This window comes from Bos indicus, chromosome 5 (genome assembly GCF_029378745.1).
Source record: "Bos indicus isolate NIAB-ARS_2022 breed Sahiwal x Tharparkar chromosome 5, NIAB-ARS_B.indTharparkar_mat_pri_1.0, whole genome shotgun sequence".
Classification (NCBI taxonomy): domain Eukaryota; kingdom Metazoa; phylum Chordata; class Mammalia; order Artiodactyla; family Bovidae; genus Bos; species Bos indicus.
Genome location: NC_091764.1, coordinates 47696664 through 47720120, shown reverse-complemented (window position 1 = coordinate 47720120; position 23457 = coordinate 47696664). Strand labels below are relative to the sequence as shown.

The 23457-nt window shown below is 42.6% G+C and overlaps 1 protein-coding gene across 1 annotated transcript in view; it reads left to right on the top strand.

The window, feature by feature from the left end:
- The first annotated feature begins 433 nt into the window (after window positions 1-433).
- Window positions 434-23457, top strand: part of IRAK3 (interleukin 1 receptor associated kinase 3) — a 66523-nt gene continuing 43499 nt past the window's right edge. Inside the window, exons 1-2 of the mRNA XM_070789356.1 lie at window positions 434-722; window positions 18035-18217. Of these exons, the coding sequence (XP_070645457.1) occupies window positions 572-722; window positions 18035-18217 (334 nt within the window). The 5' untranslated portion in view covers window positions 434-571. The remainder of the gene's footprint in view (window positions 723-18034; window positions 18218-23457) is intronic.

Below are 23457 nucleotides of genomic sequence, written 5' to 3'. Positions count from 1 at the left end.
ATTTATCTAACTTTGGTAAAAGGTCGGAGGAAAATGTGCCAAGCGTTTAGAGTGGTTGGTTGTCCTCAGCTGAGTGGGCCTATGAGTGATTATTTTCCTCTTTCAATTTTTCCGGGTTTTTCCAAGTGTTTCCTCAAATAAGAGGATCAAAAGATATAACTTGGTAAAAAGTCAGTACAGATCATCTCCCATCCATCCAGGCCAGGTCGAGGGGATGGCGGACTCTCCATCAGTTCTGCGCTTCTGGTCTTTCTCACCCCTCCCTTTTTTCTTGGCCTCTTCAGTCTCGTCTCAAAGCCGGAGGAACCGAAAGCCAACCAGCAAGGGAGAAGCCGGGACCTGGTGAGCCGCTCACCAGACCGGGGCGGCCGCTGGGGCCTCTCCGGGGAGCCGCGCTGTGCGTCACGGGGGGCCCGCCCTCGGCGCGGCCCGGGCTCCGGGCGGGCGGCCTCCTTGGCCGTCGTCGTGCTAGCAGGATTTCCGCGGTTGTGTAACGGCACCGCGCGGCCGCGGAGAGCCCTGGGCTCCGCATCCCTCCCAGGCGCGGTCCCTGGTCCCCCGCAGCGCAGCCATGGCCTGGACGGCGGGGGCGGCGCGGAGCGGTGGGACCCGCAGGGCGCTCTCGTCTCACACTCTCCTCTTCGACCTGCCGCCCGCGCTGCTGGGCGAGTTCTGCGCGGTCCTGGACAGCTGCGACGGCGCCCTCGGCTGGCGCGGCCTCGGTGAGCGCGGCGGGGGCGACGGGGCGGCGGCGCGGCGGGGCGGCGGGGCGGCGAGGCGGCGGGGCGGCGGGGCGGCGAGGCGGCGGGGCGGCGAGGCGGCGGCGCGCGCGCTCGGTCAGACGTGCTGCCCGCGCAGCGGGCAGGCCCTGGGTGCTTGGGGACCGCGAGGCCTCCCAGGCTCTGTTACGGACTTGCCCTTTACTCATTCGCCCTGGGAGGGACGCAGATACTCCCGAGACCCACCCCAGAGCTCCCCCTTCGTCACAAAAACTTGGGGTGAGATTAAATGAGCGGAGCCCGTGGGGGAAACCAGCCACCCGCGTGAAACCATCTAATGATTCGCCACGATTCCTGCCTTGCCTCGTTCGGAATATTTTAAAAAAGAAACGCCTGTGAAATGTCTCTTGTCATGTAAAGTGACCCCCAGGGTATAATTTTCGTATGAAGATGTGCTTATACCTTTAAAATGTTTATCAAGTGTTGTTTTCAGTGCACTCCCCTTAATTACATTTCAGGTGAAATGCTAGAGTAAAAAATTATTTGTAATTAACGTGGCTTCCAGTATTCTTCATTAAATGTACCTTTATTATTTACTTAATCTGGTGGAATGAAGGTTTAGGTTAGAGAATGGTTCTTGACTTTAGTAAGTTGCCTCCAAGACTCCATTTTATGCAGACTTTGGAAAGTTAAGCCATGGCCTATTGGAAGTGTTGAGTGTGATCAACAGAAATAATTCAGACAAAAATCTGTAAACACCTACGTTTATGGTTCTTTTTGATATTGCATGATGTCACATTTAATATTAGTTGAAAATACACACAAATATGTCAAACCAGTATAGCCTTAATTCTCTGAAATAGCTATTATTCTTACCCAAAATAGCAGAACACAAAAGAGGAAAAAAGTTTAATTTGTTGTTGATGAATAATATGGTCACACTTTATGAAATGTGGCATTATTGAGTTTCTAGTTGTATAAAGATTTTCTAGGTATTATAAGCTCTATAATTTTATATTATAGCCCTGCAGTAAAAAATCAGAAAACTCTGGTTTCTGGAGACCATGGACATTTCCAGTATGCATTTGAGAGTTAAGATCCCTCCCACACCATATCTTTTTGACATGGATGATGGCATGGCAGTTTTTGCATCCCTTTGTTTCCTAGAGTTACCAAATTTGGAAGAGAAAAATGTCATTAGTTCAGTCCATGGTTAAAGAATGTTAGGGCTGAGCAGGTATCATAAATGAGGGAAGTGGGTTGGTGTAGACCCACTTGAAACCCAAGGGAAGAACATGTCTCATCTAAAAGGGGCAGTTAGTACTCAGCCCCAGGCCACCGCTCATTTTCAGGAAGTTCAGCTCAATGTTGCTGAATCTTGTCTCTCCCACTCCCCTCTCTCTTTCTCTCCCTCCCCATGAAATTCAGATATTCATTCATTATCTGGGTTGTCTCATAAACTCTTCCAATATCCTTGTCAGGCAGGTGCTATCATCATCAGTGTTTGAACAACTGAGGAAACTGGTGCAAGTTGGTTAAGTAACTGGTCCAAGCCAATAAAGTAAAAAGTCCAAAGCCGGAAAGTGCAAACAAGAATTTGAAGCAGAGTTAACAGAAAGGATCGGAGAAGGCAATGGCACCCCACTCCAGTACTCTTGCTTGGAAAATCCCATGGACAGAGGAGCCTGTTAGGCTGCGGTCCATGGGGTCGCTAAGAGTCGGACACGACTGAGCAACTTCACTTTCACTTTTCACTTTCATGCATTGGAGAAGGAAATGGCAGCCCACTCCAGTGTTCTTGCCTAGAGAATCCCAGGGACGGGGGAGCCTGGTGGGCTGCCGTCTATGGGGTTGCACAGAGTCGGACACGACTGAAGTGACTTAGCATAGCATAGCATAGCATACAGAAAGGATAAAGTGTATGAGGACTCTTTATACTCTCTTCTGAATTTTTCTGTAAATTTAAAACTGTTTTAAACAATAAGGTCTATTTGAAATTAAAAAGAAAAAAGACATGTAGACCTTGGAGTTTGATAGCCTACAACTTCCCTCTATGACTTCCTCAGGGTCACAAATATTGCTGTGTTCTTTCAGCTGCATCTCACAGCCTCCCTAAAGTACAGCCACTTCTGCCATGAAAGAACCATTCAGTGAGCCATTTCAAACACATAGCCCTATTTTCCTAGTAGTGGAAATCAATGAAGACCACCCAAATGAGAACAAGCAAAGGCTATTTATTCAAAGCAAGGGAGTCAGCCCCCATCGCTTGCATTTGACCGAGAGGCAAAGGCAAGCAGAGAAGTGGAAGTACTATAGCTCAAAAAGAGAAGGCTTCAGGTATGCCCCGAATGGAGGCTGTTGGCACGGGGAAGCTGCACACAGGCCACTAGAAGTGGGACATTGTGTGTGATAAGGGCTTCCCTGGTGGCTCAGACGGTAAAGCGTATACCTACAATGCGGGAGCCCCAGGTTCGATCCCTGGGTCAGGAAGGTCCCCTGGAGAAGGAAACGGCAACCCACTCCAGTATTCATGCCTGGAAAATCCCATGGACTGAAGAGCCTGGTGGGCTATAATCCATGGGGTCGCAAAGAGTCGGACACGACTGAGCGACTTCTGTGTGTGTATGTGTGATAAGGGTACCTATTTGGCTTTCTCCAGTTGACTGTAACTTGGAATTAGGGGCAAAAATTAGGAAAGCTGTCAGCTATTAATGAAGCCTTGGCCATTTGGGGTCAATTGCTGTAAGGGTTATTGTTTGGTTTCCTGGACTAGTTGCTACCGATAGTAGTTTGACCTCTCAGACTGGTTACTCTAGATAGAACATTAGCTTCCTGGGCTAGCTGATGCACGTTGTGGGTCAGGGTTCTGTTTTATAGGTAGCCTAACCATTGTTCCTTTGTAAATTTCTTCTCTCATAGGGGGAGACTGTAAGCTGTTTACTCCTTCATACTCTAGCTATAATTCACTGTGCAGGGGGTTGTGCCCCTGACTGCTTGGACCATATTCTGAAATGAGACCAGGCATGGACCGGCTACTTCATGAATTGTTGGCTCAGCAGAAAAGGAAGGCTGGATTGGTTCCTGGCTGTTGAGGGAAACTGCCTGTGTTAAGTAGACCAAGTTTCCCCACTGGCACAGTGAAAGTAAGAAGGAAGGAAAGAGGTGCAGGGAGGGGAAACTTGACTTTAGAGGGCAGAGGGGAGAATGTTGGAGGACTGAATCAAGGAGATAGTTTCTTTTATATATATGTCATTTTATTTTTTTTATTTATTTTTGGCTATGCAGAATCTTCGTTGCTGCACAGGCTTTTCTCTAGTTGCGGCAAGCGGGAGGCTACTCTCTAGTTGGGGTGTGCTGGTTTCTCTTGTTGCAGATGACAGGCTCAACAAATCATGGGCTTCAGTAGGTGCTGTGCATAGCTCAGTAGTTGTCGCGCATAGCTCAGTAGTTGTGGCTCCCACGCTCCTGGATAAGGGATTGAACCCGTGTCTCCTGCATTGGCAGGCAGATTCTCTACCACCAAGCCTCCAGGGAAGCCCCGAGGAGATAGTATATTTTATGCTCAGGACAGCTGAAAGCCTGAGGATGCAGAGGGTCCAAAATTCCATATAGAAAACAACTGTAATGGGAGTTGGTGGTGGACAGGGAGGCCTGGTGTGCTGTGATTCATGGGGTCGCAAAGAGTCGGACATGACTGAGCGACTGAACTGAACTGAAGAGAAGAGAAAAGCAAAAGGGAAGATTAACTGAACTAAGTGTTGGTTCTCACTTGAACTGATCATGTTTGTTGATGATGGTGAATATCAAGCTGTGTTTACAAAGGCAGTTCTGACAAAGGCAGATCTTATGGTGGCCTATATGATGTGATCAGTGTATACTGATAAGGTAGACTGGACATTGACAAATGGGAATCACCTGCAAAGTCTTTTAAAGCTGCAGGTGCCCAGGTTCCACCCCTGCATAGGTACAGCTTCTTTCTGTTTTCTGCCAAGCCCCAGGGTGAATCTGATGCACAGTCTGGTTTGGGAGGCATGTGCTTAGGCCAAATTCTCTTCTTTAATAGTATCTTAATATAGCAGTTATTTTACTGTAGTCTTTCACTACTCCACTTAATTCTTTCCATTTTTAAACACATCCTACACATTAATCTTTAAATCACTTTTACTTCATTGTTATTAAAATAGTGTATTCACAAGATAATTTATTCTCTGGTTGATGTTGATGATGTTATGGCTTTGTAATGAAAGTAGGAACCCAATTTAGAAAATGCAAAAAAAAAATCCATTTATCTTATACTACTCAAAGACATAATAACATATATGCAGAGCCTCTGGTGACAACTGATTTCATTACATTACATGGAACTAGTGTTTAAATTGTTTGGAGGAGCTTACTTTGTAAAACCTCTCAACACTTATGGTACAATGAGAGAAACCCTTCTTACAGATACTATGTGATAGGTTATATCTGACTTTCTTCCTCTCAAAAAAGGAAAGAAAATTCCCATAGAAATGATTATTAATCTGTTTAAAACAAATTAGATGAAAAATCACATTAAATGTGCATTTGAATATTTAGTAAAGATTTAAAGCAATAATAATGATACTAATAGTTGCCACCATCTACTGAGTGCTTGTGCATGCGTACTGAGTCACTCAGTCATGTTCGACTCTTTGTGACCCCGTGGACTATAGCCCGCCAGGCTCCTCTGTCCATGGGACTTTTCCAGGCAAGAATACTAAGAGTGGGTTGCCATTTCCTACTCTAGAGGCACTTCCTGACTCAGGTATTCTTTTCCGCTGAGCCACCTGGGAAGCCCCTGTTGAGTGCTTACTATTTGCCAGAGATTCTGTGCTAAGCACTTTACCTGATTATTTCATTATTTATCACAAAAGCTCTCAGGTACTCGTATCTGAGAGGTATCACCCAGGTACTTGTCCTATTTCCATTTTATAGATAGGAAAACTGACTCAGAGAATTTAGGTAATTTACCTCAAATCAGGGATTTCCCATGTGGCACTAGTGGTTAAAAAAAAAAAAAACAACCCTCCTGCCAATGCAAAAGATGTAAGAGACGCGAATTCAGTCCCTGGGTTCGAAAGATCCCCTGGAGAGGGAAACGGCAACCCACTCCAGTATTCTTGCCTGGAAAATCTCGTGGACAGAGGGCCCTGGTGGGCAATAGTCCATGCGGTCCGCAAAGAGTCAGACATCTCTGAAACGACTTAGCATGTACCTCAAATCATAGTTTAATAAGTTGCAGACTAGGATTCTAACCAGATGGTCAGATTCCAGAGTTTATGTTGTTGTTTTTATTTAATTTTAAATAGACTTTATTGCTTAGAACAATTCTGAGTTTACAGAAAAGTTTAGAAGATAGGACAAAGAGTCCTCATATACTCCGTCTTTCCCGTATACTCTGCACTCAGTTTCCCCTGTTATTAGCACCTGACGTTAGTAAGGTACGTTTGTTCCACTATTGATACACTATTATTCAATTGCATTCATACTTTTTTCATATTTCCTTCGTTTTTACCTAAAGTCTCTTCTGTTTTCCAGAATCCCACCCAGTATATCACATTTCATTTGGTTATCGTGTATCCTTTGGAGGCTTTTGGCAGTGATAATTTTTCATACTTTTCTAGTTTTTGATGACCTTGACAGTTTTGAGGAGTACTGGTCACTACTGATCAGGGCTGGTCTACTGTTTTGAAGAGTGTCCCTCAACTAAGATTTGTCTGATATTGTTCTCATGACTAGACTGAGATTGTGGATTTCGGGGGAGAGCAGACCACAAGAGGCAGAGTGCCATTTTTATTACATCATATCAGGGGAACACACTGTTTACAGGACTGATCACTGTGGATGTTAACCATGGCTGGAGTAGAGTCTGTCAGGTTTCGACACTGTGAAATCACCCTGCCGCACCCCCTTTCCATGTTATGCTCTTGGGAAGGAAGTCACTGTGTGGCCCAACTTAAGACATAGAGTTAAGCTTCCCCTCCCTGAAGGTGGAGTAGAACCCATGTTCTTTGTCCATTATATCATTTCTCACATCTTACAGGGTTCTGTCTAAATCCGACTTTTAAGTTGCCACCTCTTTCTCTGTTCGCCTTTATGGTAAAATTCCTCAAAAGGGCTCTTTATACTCCAGTTTCTCCATCCTCCTTTAAACCTGTTCCAATCAGGTCTTCACCGCCCTACCCTACTGCTGCATTGACATTTCCCTTGTCCAAGGTCACTGTGGCTAAATCCAACGGTCAGTTCTCATTCTTCATCTTACTTGACACATTTGATCATTCCTTGCTTCTGAAAGCTTTACTTTACTTCTAGAACACTACACTCTCTTCCTTCTCTTCTTACCTCGTATGCTCTGTCCTGATCTCTTAGAATACCACTGGGATCAGTCCATGGGCCTCTTCTCTGCTGTTTATCTATCCTACCCACTGTCTTTGTCAGTACCATCTATGTGCTGATAGCTCCCAGATCTCTCGCCGGGGTCTCTATCTTGAACTCAGCACCATCCATCCATTTGGCTACTTGACAGTCTTCTCCACCATAACAGTCCAGAAGTGTTCCACTCCTTCAGAGTTTCTCCCCATCTCAATGGCAACCCCATCCTTCTTTGTTCTGGCCAAAAGTTTAGTCTCCTGTGACTTCTTGCTTTCTCTCACAAACCACTTCCTGTCTCTCAGTAAATGCCATTGACTGTGCCTTCAGGATCTATCTAATAATCTGACCGCTTCTTATTATCTCTGCCACCACAGCCATCCTGGGGCAAACCACCATCAGATCTCACCTGGATAATTCAGCAGTTTCCTAGTTGGGCTCCTAGTCAGTCACCCTGCCTCACCTCGAGTTTCTTTCTTTGTTTCTTTTAAAAAATCAACTAATTATTTACTTATTTTTGGCTGTGCTACGTTTCTAGAGTTGCGGCAAGTGGGAACTGCTCTTTGCTGTGGTGCGCTGGCTTCTCATTGTGGTAGCCTCTTTTGTTGCGGAGTACAGGTTCTGCCTGGGCTTCAGTCATTGCAGCTTGCGAGCTCAGTAGTCGCAGCTCAGCTCATGGACTGTGGAACACAGGCTTCAATAGTTGTGGCATGTGGGCTTAGCTGCTCCAAGGTATGTGGAATCTTTCCAGATCAGGGATCAAACCCAAGTCCCCTGCATTGGCAGGTGGATTCTTATCCACTGTGCCACCAGGGAAGCCCCTTGAGTTTCTTTTCAACATGGCAGCCAGTAAGCCTGTTAAAAGTGTGAACTGTCTTATGTGTGTGTGTGTGTGTGTATGTGTGCGCGCGCGCTAAGTCACTTCAGTCATGACTGACTTTTTATGACCCTATGGACTGTAGCCCACCAGGCTCCTCTGTCCATGGGGATTCTCCAGGCAAGAATACTGGAGTGGGTTGCCATGCCCTCCTCCAGGGAATCTTCCTGACCCAGGGATGGAACCTGCATATCCTATGGCTCCTGCACTGCAGGTGGATTCTTTACCGCTGAGCCACCAGGGAAGCCCAAAGTGTCTTATACCATTATCTTATTAAGAACCCTCCAGTAGCTTCCCATCTCATGCTAGGCTTGCCTTAGCATGCATGCATGCTAAGTTGCTTTAGTGGTGTCCAACTCTGTGCGACCCTATGGACTGTAGCCTGCTAGGCTTCCCTGTCCATGGGATTTTCCAGGCAAGAATACTGGAGTGGGTTGCCATGCCCTCCTCCAAGGGTTCTTCCCAACCCAGGGACTGAATCCACATCTCGAATGTCTCCTCCATTGGCAGGCAAGTTCTTTACCACTAGTGCCACCTGGGAAGTCCCATCTCACAGTAAACACCAAAGCCCTACATTGCTTTTCTCATTTCCTTCTTCTTAATCGCTCAACTCCAGATTAATTGGCCTCCATGGACATTCAAGAATTTTTTTCCTATAGGTAGCCTTGAGTCTTCCTTCTTCACATCCTTCATGGATTTTGATGACTTATTATGTACCCTGACTATGCTTTTAAAATTCATACATGCTCCCTTATGCTCCTTTACTGCTCTGTTTTTCTCTATATCACTTATCATTCCTTGTATACTTTATATATATGCATATACATACATACATTTCTTTGTTTACTGTCCATCTAGAAATAAGCTTTATGAGGGCAGGGATTTTTTGTTTGCTTTGTTTCCTGCTTACTTCTGGAGCATCTAATATTGTACCTGGTATAGAGAAGACATTTCAGTAAATACCTGTTGATTGAATGAATTAAAGAATGTCTGTTAAACATCCAAAACCTTGTTGGGCAGAATCTTAAAAAAAGCATTATACTAGATACAATGCCATGGTCCCTGCTTGTAAGGATTTTCAAATTTAACATAGACAACAGACCAACATAGATCTATAAATTTTAACAAGAAGGAAGTATAGAAAAATTGTACTGATCATTACCTGAGTGTGGAAGGACACAGCTTCTGAGTTCCAGACAGAAACACTGCTGTTGAAGGTGAAATGTTCTTCAGTTATCTCCCTGAAGTCACTAATGTTAGATCCTTCCCTGGGTCAGGGATTGAGAGATCAAGACAGATGGAAGGCTCCCTCATGCATAGGCCTTCCCATTTATGAAATATGAGTCCTACTCAGGTAGGGAATAAAAAGTACACATAAGCTTAAGTATGGACAAGTATTGTTTCTTGTAAAATGTATGAGTTAGTGGGTGTTAATGCTATGGTCTGGTAAGGGGAATCGAGCTCACTTAACGCTTTTGAGTTTTGTTTTGCTTTTTGGGGGAATTAAAAATATTTCAATCTTAAAGGTTTTTTTTTTTTTTTGCCTAATTTGTTTGTGTGCTAGTGGGAAAAAAACAAAAAAGACATCTTTTCCTTTTCCCATTTTGTTATCTCAAAACAAACTTTGCAAGAATGTAGATAATTTCCTAGGGGTTTTGGCATGTGGTTATATGCAAATACAAAGATTCCAAATAGGGTATGTTGCGTTATTCTAAAAAACCCCTTCAGAGACAAATTTGCATGTGGAGAGTGATTTCTGCAGCTGAATTCCCCAGCGGTTAGCACTCCTAGATAGTTCTGCCCTCTCAAAACAGAGCCCCGGCGACCTTTGAGCACTGAATAATTAAGCTATCAGTATTTTCAGATTAATTTCTTTCTGGACTTCTCAGGTACTTTTTGGCTTATATTATGCCAAGATGACTTTCAACCAAAAAAAAAAAAATGCCTTCCAAAAAATGATTTAAAACAGTGTTTAACTACAGCATATTTTTCCAAATATATCTTTTCATTTAGAATGCTTTTCACTGTCACAACACTATGGTCATTGAGAAACTCACTCTTTGTTTAGGACTGTTTAAATAAATAAATTTCTATGTTCTGGAACAAGTAAGGAAGGACTAGAGAAGACTTTGCATATTGAAGAACATAATAGGAATCAAGAATTTGTATTCTTGGGTACATGTATATGTATGTCTGAGTCCCTTCGCTTTTTACCTGAAACTATTACAACATCATTAATAGGCTATGAAAAAGTGTAGTTGTTTAGTTGTCCGACTCTTTGAGACCCCATGGACTGTAGCCTGACAGGCTCCTCTGTCCATGAAATTCTCGAGCCAAGAATACCAGAGTGGGTTGCCATTCCCTTCTCCAGGTAATCTTCCCCACCCACAGATTGAATTTAGGTTGCCTGCATTGCAGGCAGATTCTTTGCCACCTCAGCCACCATGGAGTCAGTCCCCTATACAAAATAAAAAGGTTTTTAAAAAATTAATTAATTAAAAAAAAGAATTTGTATTCCTGTCACATCAAATTAATGTTGTCTTGCAGAATTTGATTTAAATGAATTATGCATTTTATGGACGCTAATAATATTCTTTTAGTAGTGTTTCTATTCCCAATGTGTCATCACTGGAGAAAAGCTATTAAGGTCATGCCATGAATCACCAGTTACAGAAAGAGAATACATTTCATTTCCAGTCCTGGAAGCTACACATGCTTTCAGGATCCATTTTCACTGAGCTGAGTCAGTTTCAACACTGTCAACTATTTACTGTTAGAAAAACACCTTTAGCTTTCCCTAGACTTAATGCAAACTCAGAAACCTTTGCCCCAGGTCAGGGTTAGGGAACTGTAAGAACCTCAGCACATTTGGCATCTGTTCATTCACCCTCCAGCTAAATCTCAAGGGAATCATGGCCTCTTGGACTTTTAAAAAGTAAATTCAGAAATTAACAGAAAGAAAAATGGATAATAGAATTATGTGGGAAAGCTGACATGCCCTGGAACTTGAAAAGTTAACTCCAGATTTCCTTAATAGTTATAAACTGTTGCTTTCCTACTGTGAGAATTGTGAGCTATAAAAAGTTTATACCTTTTTATGTGCAAATACTGTCTATGACACCATATGGGCTTCCCTGGTGGCTCAGACAGTAAAGCGTCTGCCCGCAGTGCAGGAGACCCGGGTTCGATCCCTGGGTTGGGAAGACCCCCTGGAGAAGGAAATGGCAACCCACTCCAGGATTCTTGCCTGGAAAATTCCATGGACTGAGGAGCCTGGTAGGCTACAGCCCATGGGGTCACGAAGAGTTGGACATGACTGAGCAACTTCACTTTCACTGTCTATAAGACTCCTGCTGCTATTGCTACCAGATGGGTCTTCTGAAAACTAAAGGTTTCATCTCCTCATCACCTCCTCAGGAATCTTAGATTTGTCCCATTTACTTTCAGGATAAAGTTTTAAGTTAGGCTGACACTCAGGGCCTCTGTCTGTCATTCAGCAAATATGCCCTGGATGTGGACTATGTGCTAACCACATTCCTACGAAGGTAACATGGACTTCATTGAGCTTGCTCACCCTCTCTTTAACGTGAATCCTCTCCTGCAAGCATACTGGTCTCCTCTTGGCCCCTCACGTCCTTTTCTTCATTTCTGGAACAGTTCTCCATCTGAGAGGCCTTAACCCCCCAACTGTTGCAAAGTGAGCTGATGTCCCATGGCCTCTTGCTTCCTTCCCTGGCTGTGGCAACCAACACGGGCATCTTCTTTCTTCACCCTTGAGAAGTTATGTGTGGGTCTTATCTCACACAGTTGAAGTGGAAAGAGAACTGTTTTATTAAGGAAAAATAAAGTCCTGCTGTATGGTATATAAATATTGTTAATTTTTATGGTACCTTAGAGGCTTCCCTGGTGGCTCAGTCAGTAAGGAGACTGCCTACAATGCAGCAGACCTGGGCTCGATCCCTGGGTCAGGAAGATCTCCTGGAAAAGAAAATGGCAACCCATTCCAGTATTCTTGCCTGGAGAGTCCCGTGGACAGAGGAGCCTGGTGGACTGCAGTCCATGGGGGTCATAAGAGTCAGATAGTGACAGAGACTAAACCACACTTGGTGCATTATGCCTAATTCCTATGAATGTTAGCTGGTTGATTTACTAATAGACAAAGTGGAAATCTAAACTTTCCTTTTGCTGAAATTTGATATTTAGCATTCCCTTTTTGGAATGTTAATTTTGAGACTGGGAAATGTTTTAAAGACTGAAAGTGTTTTAAAGTCCGTACTTATATAAGGCAGGCCAGGGACTTCCCTGGTGGTCCAGAGGCTAAGTTACCATGCTCCCAAAGCAGAGGACCTGGGTTTGATCCCTGGCCAGGGAACTAGATCCCCTGTGCCACAACTAAGAGTTTGCATCCCACATGCAGCGAAGACTGAAGATCCTGCTACAGTTAAGATTACGTGTAGCTAAATGAATACATAAAAATAATTTTTAAAAATCAGCAGGCCAGTGAAGGGCAACCAAATGTGGTATCTGTTTTTGGGAGGGACTGTTTGTCAAAGGATATTAACTGATGAGAAATTTGAGATTGCTCAATGAGACTGTGACTTGTCTGGAGTTGAACTGTAGGTTGGTGGCAGATCCGTCACTAAACCCACGTGTTCCTACATATATTCACTGGGCCACAATGATGTCTGGACTGGTGACTTTTCTCGTGAAAAGAGGGTATAGACCATGGGGCTCAGAGATCATTCTTTTGTCTTGTTTTCAAATTGGAACTTGAGTGATTTTTTTTTTTTTTTCTCTCCAGAGTAGTATACTCTATCCAGTTATTCCTTAGGAATTGGCGTCTCTTTAGAAACACTCAAAGTTTTGATTTTGACTCAGGCTCTGGAAAGCACTCCTCAAGGGAGCCCACGATGCCCCATCTTTAGTTAGGGACCTGTCTTCACGCTCCACTCACACTTGCTATGTGCAGTTACTGCATTGCTAACAGTCAGTAGATGCTCATCAGATGTTTGAATGACACTGATTTGTGGTATTACTTCTAGGAACTTTTAGAAAGAGTTGGAGTGTTCATGTGATGAGTGAGTTGTGAGATGTGAGAGTTGGACCATAAAGAAGGCTGAGCACCAAAGAATCAATGCTTTCTAATTGTGATACTGGAGAAGACTGTTGAGAGTCCCTTGGACAGTGAGGAGATCAAACCAGTCAGTCCTATATGAAATCAACCTGAATATTCACTGGAAAGACTGATGCTGAAGCTCCAGTACTTTGGCCACCTGATGAACTGACTCATTGGAAAAGACCCTAATGCTGGAAGGATTGAGGGCAAGAAGAGAGGGGGCTACAGAGGATGAGATGGCTGGTTGGCATCACTGACTCAATGGACATGAGTTTGAGCAAACTCCAGGAGACAGTGAAGCACAGGGAAGCCTGGTGTGCTGCAGTCCATGGGGTTACAGTTGGACATGACTTAGTGACTGAACCACAAATGTTCATAAAATTGTGTCTCAATCAAATAGACAAATGACATCATCTAAAAATACATTAAAATAGAATTAGCATATCTTACCAAATATTTTGCTTTGAAGGTACCTTTCTATTTTTTTTTTTAGTGATATTTTGTCTCAAACATATATTGGCATTTGGTTAGTCCTTGCTTCTTCATGAGACATCATCTGTTCAAAGAGACGTGAAATGAAGATGTTACTGCCAGAACCTAAAATATGGAAGAAGGGCAAGACGTTCTAACTAAATGAATGATGTTAGATATTTTGTAGTAACTCTTCCCCTCCCACCCCACCACTTAAGCCAAAGCATGCATGCATTCAGATTGAATGTTTCAACGTTATCTTCCCTTGTTTGATGTACTCACTTCCTGTACTCACTTCCTTTCACTAATTTCGGGTATAAGATGTAACTGAAATAAAACATTCAAGATAAGAACTTTGTATGTATTAGTTGGGTTAGTCTAAATTATACTGCAGTTAAAAAAAAAAAAAGCACAGCAGCTAAATCTCAGTGGTTAACCTAACCTTAGAGAAACTTCCTGTTTGCTTGTGGGAGGAGCACTGAGAGTCCAGGACAGCCAGTGTCCATTGTGGTGGTGCGGCATCTCTGGGCACTCCTTTCTTGACATGTGCTTCTACTGTTGCTGTGGCAGGGATGGGAGCCTGGAGAATTGCACCCTGGCTCATCGGTGTTTCTGGCTGGAAGAGACACATAGGCATAACCACCAACCTACAGCAGGAAAATCTTACCCTCTGATGAGATTGAAGCTGGAAGTACTGGTGGGTACTAGGACTATCTACCAAATCTGCTTTGTTTTCTCAGGAAGAGGGATAGCAGTGGTATCATTTAGGGCTTCCCACGTGGCACTAGTGGTAACAAACCCGCCTGCCAGCGCAGGAGGCATAAGAGACGCTGGGTCAGGAGGATCCCCTGGAGGAGCAGGTGGCAACCCACTCTAGTATTCTTGCCTGGAGAATCTCGTGGACAGAAAAGCCTGGTGGGCTACAGTCCATGGGGTCCCAAGGAGTCAGACACAACTGAAGTGACTTAGCACAGCACAGTGGTATCATATTGTGATCTCTTTCAACTTTCAGGATTTACTTATAATCTCAGCAGAAACATAAAACTGAAGGAAATTAATAGTCCTGCAAACCCGTGTCAGACTGAAAACATGGGGGGAGGGATGCCATAGTAAACAGAAGATATTTACCTTTCTGATGTCTTGATTCAAATACTGTAACTGGTGCTCAGTCGGTTCATTTCAGTCGCTCAGTCGTGTCCAACTCTTTGCGACCCCATAGTTCCTTAAGAAAATGTTAAAACCTGTGGAGTCTGAAGCAGACTGAACAAAAAGATAGTCACCTTAGGCTTATTGCTCTGGTCAGAGCTGAGAGCCTGTTCACCTTTTAAAAGGACATTAGCCTTTGGAGAACGTCTTTGGTGGCTAAGTGAGTCCTTAAGTGAGGTTGCCTCTGTTACTACTGGAGGGCAGCTTCCAAATTTGTGTGTGTCAGAGGGAGAGGGGGCTGATTCCCACAGCCAGTCATGGTGAGGTGTTGGGGTTCCCCATGACGACTTTCAGGTGGCAGCTGGATTTTGACCTATAGACCTGTATCTGACTTCCTGGAGTTTTAAGACTCTCTGGAGGATAAAGGTATGAAGGGTTGCTGCTATTACCATCACTGGCCCTAAAACACATCATTCATTTTAGTACTCAAGATGGTTGGACTAACCTGTGAGTACCGTCCCAGGGATGAGAAAGCTACCTTTCCATCTGTAATTTGCTTGATTTCCCCACTCCTTTGCCTTAAAATACACTTTAAAATTTGGAATTTATGTGGAAAGGTTGTATAATTTTTTACTCAAAGAATCCTCTTATCTCACAGTGCCATAAAAAGTCATACTAAATCAACTATACTCTAATAAAACTTTTTTTTTTAAATCATATACTTTCATTTAAGATATTTATAGGGGACCCTAAAAAAGTCATAGAGACTGTTTTAGAGTAATTTAAATCCTATTATCCAGCAGAACATATTTCCCTGACCCTACTCAGACCCTACCCAGATAACTTTTAATTGTTCAAACATGTTCAGCAAGACAATCTAGAATAAAAATTTAAAACAGCATTTCATAAAAGTTTCAACAAATGAACCGAACTAGTAATATATTATCAGTGACCACACTGAAGAAAATGAGAAAGAAAAGAACTAACCTAAGTAACCTTGGAAAACAAGCTCTTCCCAGAATACTCAGGCTGAGGACAAAAACAAGTGTACACAAATGCTGTAATTTGGTTAGCTAGTCTGTTCCTCACAGGGATTTGGGTTAGCCATTCTGAAAGTACTTCATATACATGGTAGAAGGAAACAAACAGTAAATATATTGTAGATAATGAGAGCAGTTTCTCACTGTGTGAGAATGAAACTATACATGAGACAGGACTAAAATGTGCCATATGGTACTGAGTTGGATCAAGGGAATCAGTAGAAAATCGTGGCTTTTCATACGTGTACCTATAGAAAAATACAGATGTATGGGTGAGAGAACCTACATGTATGTGTTTCCCAGCTCTGTCTGCTTGGAGGACCTCAGTTCAGTTCAGTTCAGTCACTCAGTCGTGTCTGACTCTTTGCGACCCCATGAACTGCGGCATGCCAGGCCTCCCTGTCCATCACCAACTCCTGGATTCCACCCAAACCCATGTCCATTGAGTCGGTGATGCCATCCAGCCATCTTATCCTCTGTCGTCCCCTTTCTCCTCCTGCCCTCAATCTTTCCCAGCATCAGGGTCTTTTCCAATGAGTCAGCTCTTTGCATCAGGTGGCCAAAGTATTGGAGTTTCAGCTTCAACATCAGTCCTTCCAATGAACACCCAGGACTGATCTCCTTTAGGATGGACTGGTTGGATCCCCTTGCAGTCCAAAGGACTCTCAAGAGTCTTCTCCAACACCACAGTTCAAAACCATCAATTCTTCGGCACTCAACTTTCTTTAGAGTCCAACTCTCACATCCATACATGACCACTGGAAAAACCATAGCCCTGACTAGACGGACCTTTGTTGACAAAGTAATGTCTCTGCTTTTTAATATGCTGTCTAGGTTGGTCATAACTTTCCTAGCAACAGGGAATACCTCTAGCATCTAGTTCTTGCTTTCTAAGCACCATTATTCAAGAAAAGGAACCGGGACTCTTGGGAAAAGTAATTATATTGAAGACGAGGAGAAAAAATGCAGAATGAACCTGGAGCAACTTGTATAGCCAGAAAATAAGGAACTGTTCCAAAAATGACAGGGCTTGTCAGAAGAATACAGAAGCCAAACTGAATGGACAAAGCTGGAGCAATTGTAGCAGCAAAATAAATAATGATAGTATTGGATTTTAACTTGTAGAATAAAATAAATATTCATGAGGCCACATTGATAAATTAATTACCTAAACAAATGGAGAAGAAGAAACAACACTGTCTTACAGAATTACCAGTTAATGAACATAGATGGAAAAGAGTGAAATAGAAGAAGACCATTAAGCAAATCCTGCAGTAATGATTATGATTAATAAGAACCACTGTAGTTGCAAATATTTGTAGGCAAAATCTGAGAAGCAAGATATTTCCATAGTCTCCAGTATCTCCCCCAACATAGTTATTAGTTTAAAATAATTAATAATAATTTTATAGTGGAGAAACCTGCAGACACTACCTTAGCCAGGGGATCAAGATTAATATAGGCAGTAATAAGACATGGGCATCACGAACCTCTTGATATTATGCACAGAGAAGGATACAAGGATTTCACTGTCTGAAAAACAAGGAAAGATTGAGGAACATCAGATTAGTGGAAGTTAAGGAGAAGTGAAGTGAAGTGAAGTCACTCAGTCATGTCCGACTCTTTGTGACCCCATGGACTGTAGCCTACCAGGCTCCTCCGTCCATGGGATTCTCCAGGCAAGAGTACTGGAGTGGGTTACCATTTCCTTCCCCCGGGGATCTTCCCTACCCAGGGATCAAACCCGGGTCTCCCCCATTGGAGGCAGACGCTTTAACCTCTGAGCCACCAGGGAAGCCAGGGAGAAATAACGAGTAATTGAAATGTGAGAAACTGGATAGGATCTTAGAACAGAAAAAACACATCAATAAAAAAATGGGTGAAAATAGAATGAGGTTTGCAGCTTAGGCTTCCCTTGTGGCTCAGCTGGTAAAGAATCTGCTGCAATGCACAAGACCTGGGATCGATCCCTGGGTTGGGACGATCCCCTGGAGAAGGGAAAGGCTACCCACTCCAGTATTCTGGCCTGGAGAATTCCATGGACTGTATAGTCCATGGGGTCGCAAAGAACTGGACATGATTGAGTGACTTTTCACTTGCACTTGCAGCTTAGTAACCACTGGGTCTGACTGTGGTTATGTAAGGTCTTAACATTAGGGGAAGTTAAAGGAGTACGTGCTAAAATTAGTTCAAAACATAAATGTAAATAAAAGGTAATAAAACATACCAATGAAAGTAAATTATTCTTTGGTTCTTCCTATTACAATTTCCACAGCGGAGCGGCTTTCAAGCAGCTGGCTGGATGTTCGTCACATTGAAAAATATGTAGACCAAGGTAAAAGTGGAACAAGAGAATTGCTTTGGTCCTGGGCTCAGAAAAACAAGACCATCGGTGACCTTTTACAGATCCTCCAGGAGATGGGGCATCATCGAGCTATCCATTTAATTGCAAATTATGGTAAGCATTTATTCAAATGATATTGCTCTTGATTCATTTTATATAAATCGTAACTTGTAAATATTGTATTTTATCCAAGACATTGACTAGTCATGTTGTATGTCAGTGATTACTTACCTACGGCTTTTACCTGAAGGGGAGTTTGCAGCTTCATATTTTTGTGACACTTTCTTTTCTTATTGCCTAACTTATACAACAGATTCCTTTCCACCACTTTATAGTTGCTTTTTAAAATTTATTTACAAGTTATACTTCTTAAAATGTTCTTACTTAGTTAAGAGAATCAGCTCTCTTTCCAAGAATCTGGAACTGAGTCATAAACATGATCAGAACCACAATATGAGTAAAATGAAAATAATGCTGTAATTTATTTTACCCTATAATAACAAATTAAAAATAATTGAATTTCCCCTGTGTATTTTAGGGCTTTCTTGGTGGCTCAGTGATAAAGAATTCTCCTGCCAATGCAGGACACATGGGTTTGATCCCTGGGTCGGGAAGCTTTCCTGGAGGAGGAAATGGCAACCCACTCTAGTAGTCTTGCCTGGAGAATCCCATGGGCAGAGGAGCCTGGTGGGCTACAGTCCATGGGGTCGCAAAAAGTTGGACATGACTTAGCAGCTAAACAACAGCAACCATCTGTGTATTTTGGTGCAAATGATAACCTCCAGAATAACCCTGGAATTTCTCTGTTATCGTCACTGTTGAGTTTATGCCATGGCTTCTAACTTTGCTTTACCTGTTTACATCTATTTCACCATGTCCTGCTTCTTCCCTCTCTTTGTCTTCTGTTTCTGACGCTGTGTCATTCCTTACATTTAGAGTTACCTGGAAAGTAAAGCATGTACAGTCTTTGTAAATAAAATAATCTCCTAATGTACCTTGTTCTGTTTATTCCACTTTGGATTCATTGATATTGACAAGAATGATCTTGAGTTATCTTAGGTCTTAGGTTATGGACGCAGGACTCTTAGGTGGGAAAGTCCTTTAGATCAGCAGCCTTATTCTTTGAATCTTTCATCTAGGCATATTTGTAGTTCTGTGTATTTGCACACATGCTGTTTGATAATATATTTAGTCCAGGCAAGCCACTGTCTCATCACTTAAAGAAGCTTTACACACATGAGAAGAAATCCTGAGAGATTTGTACCAGAAAACTGTAGCTTCAGAGTGACTTTTATTTTGTAGGGTTTTCACATGAACTAGGTATTAGACTGGAGAAGGCAGTGGCACCCCACTCCAGTACTCTTGCCTGGAAAATCCCATGAACGGAGGAGCCTGATAGGCTGCAGTCCATGGGGTCACTAGGAGTCGGACACGACTGAGTGACTTCACTTTCACTTTTCACTTTCGTGCATTGGAGAAGGAAATGGCAGCCCACTCCAGTGTTCTTGCCTGGAGAATCCCAGGGACGGGGTAGCCTGGTGGGCTGCAGTCTATGGGGTCACCCAGAGTCGGACATGACTGAAGCGACTTAGCAGCAGCAGCAGCAGGTATTAGACAGTTCCCATAGGTTTCTAGCATGATATTATCCTATTAGTGATATATATATAACTTGGCTAATACATTGTGTCTGTTGCACACTATTTCTTCACTGAGTTTTATACAGCAGAATGCTTCACTATGCCACTGACTGATCTAGTAAAGTGCCATTGAGTCTCTGGGAGCTGTAAAGTAATGCTTTTTCATTATTTGAGCCTTGTCCAGCCACCTTCACCACCCATGCAACTGGTTGTTCACAGTATAGACTCACACCAATATATTTTATACTTCAGTATATTTTATACTTCGGTTTTCTGGAATTGATTGCAGAGCATCTTGTCACGCTCCATGTTGTTTGTTTATGCAATGGGGAATTATGTGGACAAAAATTCCACATCTTTGGTTTGACTCCAAGGCTGTGGCACATGCAAAATTTCATTTTTTTTTTCCTGAGTATTTTTTTGATTCCTCCCTTCCTTTTGTTTATTTAGTTTTGGCTGTGCTGGATCTCTGTTGCTGTATTCGGGCTGTCTCTAGTTGCAGTGAACAGGGGCTGCTCTCTGGTTTTGGCTCACGGGCTTCTCGTTTTGGTGGCTTCTTTTGTACGGCCTCTTGCACAGGCTCTAAGTGCACAAGCGTCAGGAGTTGCAGCATGTGGACTCAGTAGTTGTGACTTGTGGGCGCTAGAGCATGGGCTCAGTGCTTGTGGTGCATGGGCCCGGTTTCTCCAAGGCATGTGGGATCCCCCCAGACCAGGGGTCAGACCTGTGTTCCCTGCACTGGCGGGTGGACTCCCATCCACTGTGCCACCAGGGAAATCCCTTCGTTTTTTAAAATGTGGGATTAGTTGATTGGTGGAAAGACAATATACTGCCCTAATACCAGAAGATAGATAAATTTGACGTGAAAAGGAGTGTTTTGTTCTGAATCCTTTGCTAGGGAAAATAGCATTATTTAGTTGGAATTTATTGAGTAAATGCTTTGAATTTTAATCTTATAAACATTAATTATATAGCTTATTAAAAGCAGCCAGGTGATGACTCCTTGGAAACATTTATTTTTGGCCATATCAGGTCTTGGTCGAGGCATGTGGACTCTGTAATTGCAACACGTGGGCTTAGTTACCCCCTGGGCATATGGGGTCTCAGTGCCTTGACCAGGGATTGAATCCAAGTCTCCTGCACTGGAAAGTGGATTTGTAACTACTGGATTACCAGGAAAGTCCCACATTGGAAACATTTCAGTGTAATTTGCTACACTTGTGTTTCCTATGACATCAACTCACTGAGTCAGGAGTTGGAGCTCCTAACTGAAAGACTAAAAAGTTAGTCTTTCTTTCTTGTTACCATGAACAGAGTTATCAATTATCCAAATAATCTATTTTTGTCTACTTTTCCTTAAAATTGTTTCATTTGGGGGAGTGATTTTCATGTTAGAGGGTTTTGTGGCATGTCATATTCCAATCTCCAGAGATCACTTTCTAGATTTGGAAGTTCTTTTGAGTAGTAAATCCCCTACATACCAAAGAGTTTCTTCCATTCCCAGAGTGCATTTGTAAATCCAATTTGTTTGTAAGTCCAATAAAGTTGGCCTAGGTACCCAACTCACACTATCAGCTAAAAAGTATTGTACTTAATAGGTTTATAATACTTTTCACACAAATAAAACATAAAAAGCAAACAAACACAAAAAATAAAGTATGTTTAATCTTATAGTACAGGACCTTGAAAGGTACAGTGGTCTAGTACAGCAGCTGGCATTCAGGGCCTGGCAGTGAGTGAACAGGCAAGAAGAGTCACTGACTGGAAGAGAGAGAGGAGGTAGGAGATGGTAGAGCTGAAGGATTGTTAGCAACAGGAAATGGACGGCAAGCTGCAATTAACACCTGACATTGAGGGAACACGTTTGCATCTTTGAAAGTTCTCAGTTTGAAGGCTCATATGTAGAGGACTTGACTGTGTTACAGAGAAAGGCCTTGTATTTCTTCCCAGGCATTTTTCCTGCAATTCAGGTGGCTGCCCCTAGGTGGTGTCTTCACATCCAGGAAACATGCCCTCAGATCTCAGGGCATAACCAAGTTGTTCAAGAAACTAGAATTTTTACTTGCTGTCATTATATTTCTGGCATGCATATCCTTACATAGGCTTCCCCTGTGGCTCAGCGGTAAAGAATCCACTGCAGTGCGGGAGACACAAGAGATGTGTGTTCGATCCCTGGGTCAGGAAGATTCCCTGGAGGAGGACATGACGAACCACTCTAGTATTCTTACCTGGAGAATCCCATGGACAGAGGAGCCTGGCGGGCTACAGTCCATAGGGTCCCAAAGAGTCAGACATGACTGAAGTGACTTAGCATGCATGCATATGTCCTTACATATCACATTGTGCATGTAAATCTCAATGGTCAGTGGTTGTCTTTTAATTTTCCTTTTTATAATTCTGTTTATTTTTTTATGGTTGTGCTGGGTCTTGGTTGCTATGCGGGCTTTTCTCTAGTTGAGCGGGGGCTACTCTAGTTGCTGTGCACAGGCTTCTCACTGCAATGGCTTCCCCTGTTGTGGAGCATGGACTCTAGGCACGTGGGTTTCAGCACATAGGACTAGTGATTGTGGTACACAGGCTTAGTGGGATCTTTCTGGACCAGAGATGGAACCAGTATCCCCTGCATTGGCAGGCGGACTCTACCTCTGAGCCACCAGCGAAGCCCGGTCTTTTAGTTTGGACATGAAATCCGCAGCTTTCTGCTGGCTTCTTAGGAGAGCCATTTTGAATCTTCCATTTTATCCAACAATGAAGCCTTGTCTATTTATATGCAACAACAGGATAATAGCTTTTAGTCTCCTTGCAACCTGAAAACTTCAAATTTTATTCTATACAGCAATACCTTTCTCAGAATGTTTGTTGTTTATTTTTCTTGCCTAATTGTCCTGCCAGAAGCCTTTAGTATAACATTGAATAAAAGTGGTAAGACTAGACCTTCTTTCTTGTTCCTGATCTAAGGGAAAAACATTTTCTTTCACTATTATGTATGATGTTCACTGCAGGTTTTTCACAGATGCCCATTATCAAATTAAGGAATTTTTTTTCTCCCTAGAGTTTTATCATGATAGCTTATTGAATTTTATGAATTTTGTTCATTTTACTAATGTGTGTTACATTGATTGGTTTTCAAATATTAAGCTAACCCTGGATTCCTGGGATGAATCCCACTTGGTCATAGTATCTCATCTTTCTTGTTTCTGGATTTAATTTGCTAATATTTTGGTGAGCACTTTTGCATCTACATTTATAAGGGTTATTGGTCTATAGTTTTCTTGTGCTGTTTTGTGTGGCATTGATATAAGAATAATATTAGCCTCAAAGAGATTTGGGAATTGTTTCCTCCTCTTCTGTTTTGGAAAAATTGGTGAAGAACTGGTCTTAAGTCTTCTTTAAATGCTTGGTAGAGTTCACTTGTGAAGCCATTTGGACCTGGGCTTTTCCTTATGAGAAGTGTTAAAATATTAGTTAAATTTCTTCCCTTGTTACAGATCCATTCAGATTGCTTATTTCTTTTTGACTTAGTTTTGGTAGTCTGTGTCTTTCTAGGAATCTGTCCATATCATTTATCTAGTTTTTGGACAAATAGTTGTTTACAGTATTCCCTTATAATTCATTTTATTTCTGTAAGGTCAGTAGTTATGTCTTTTGTTCTTAATTATGATAATTTGAGTCTTCTTTTTTTCTCTTTTGGTCAGTCTAACTAAGGGATTGTCAACT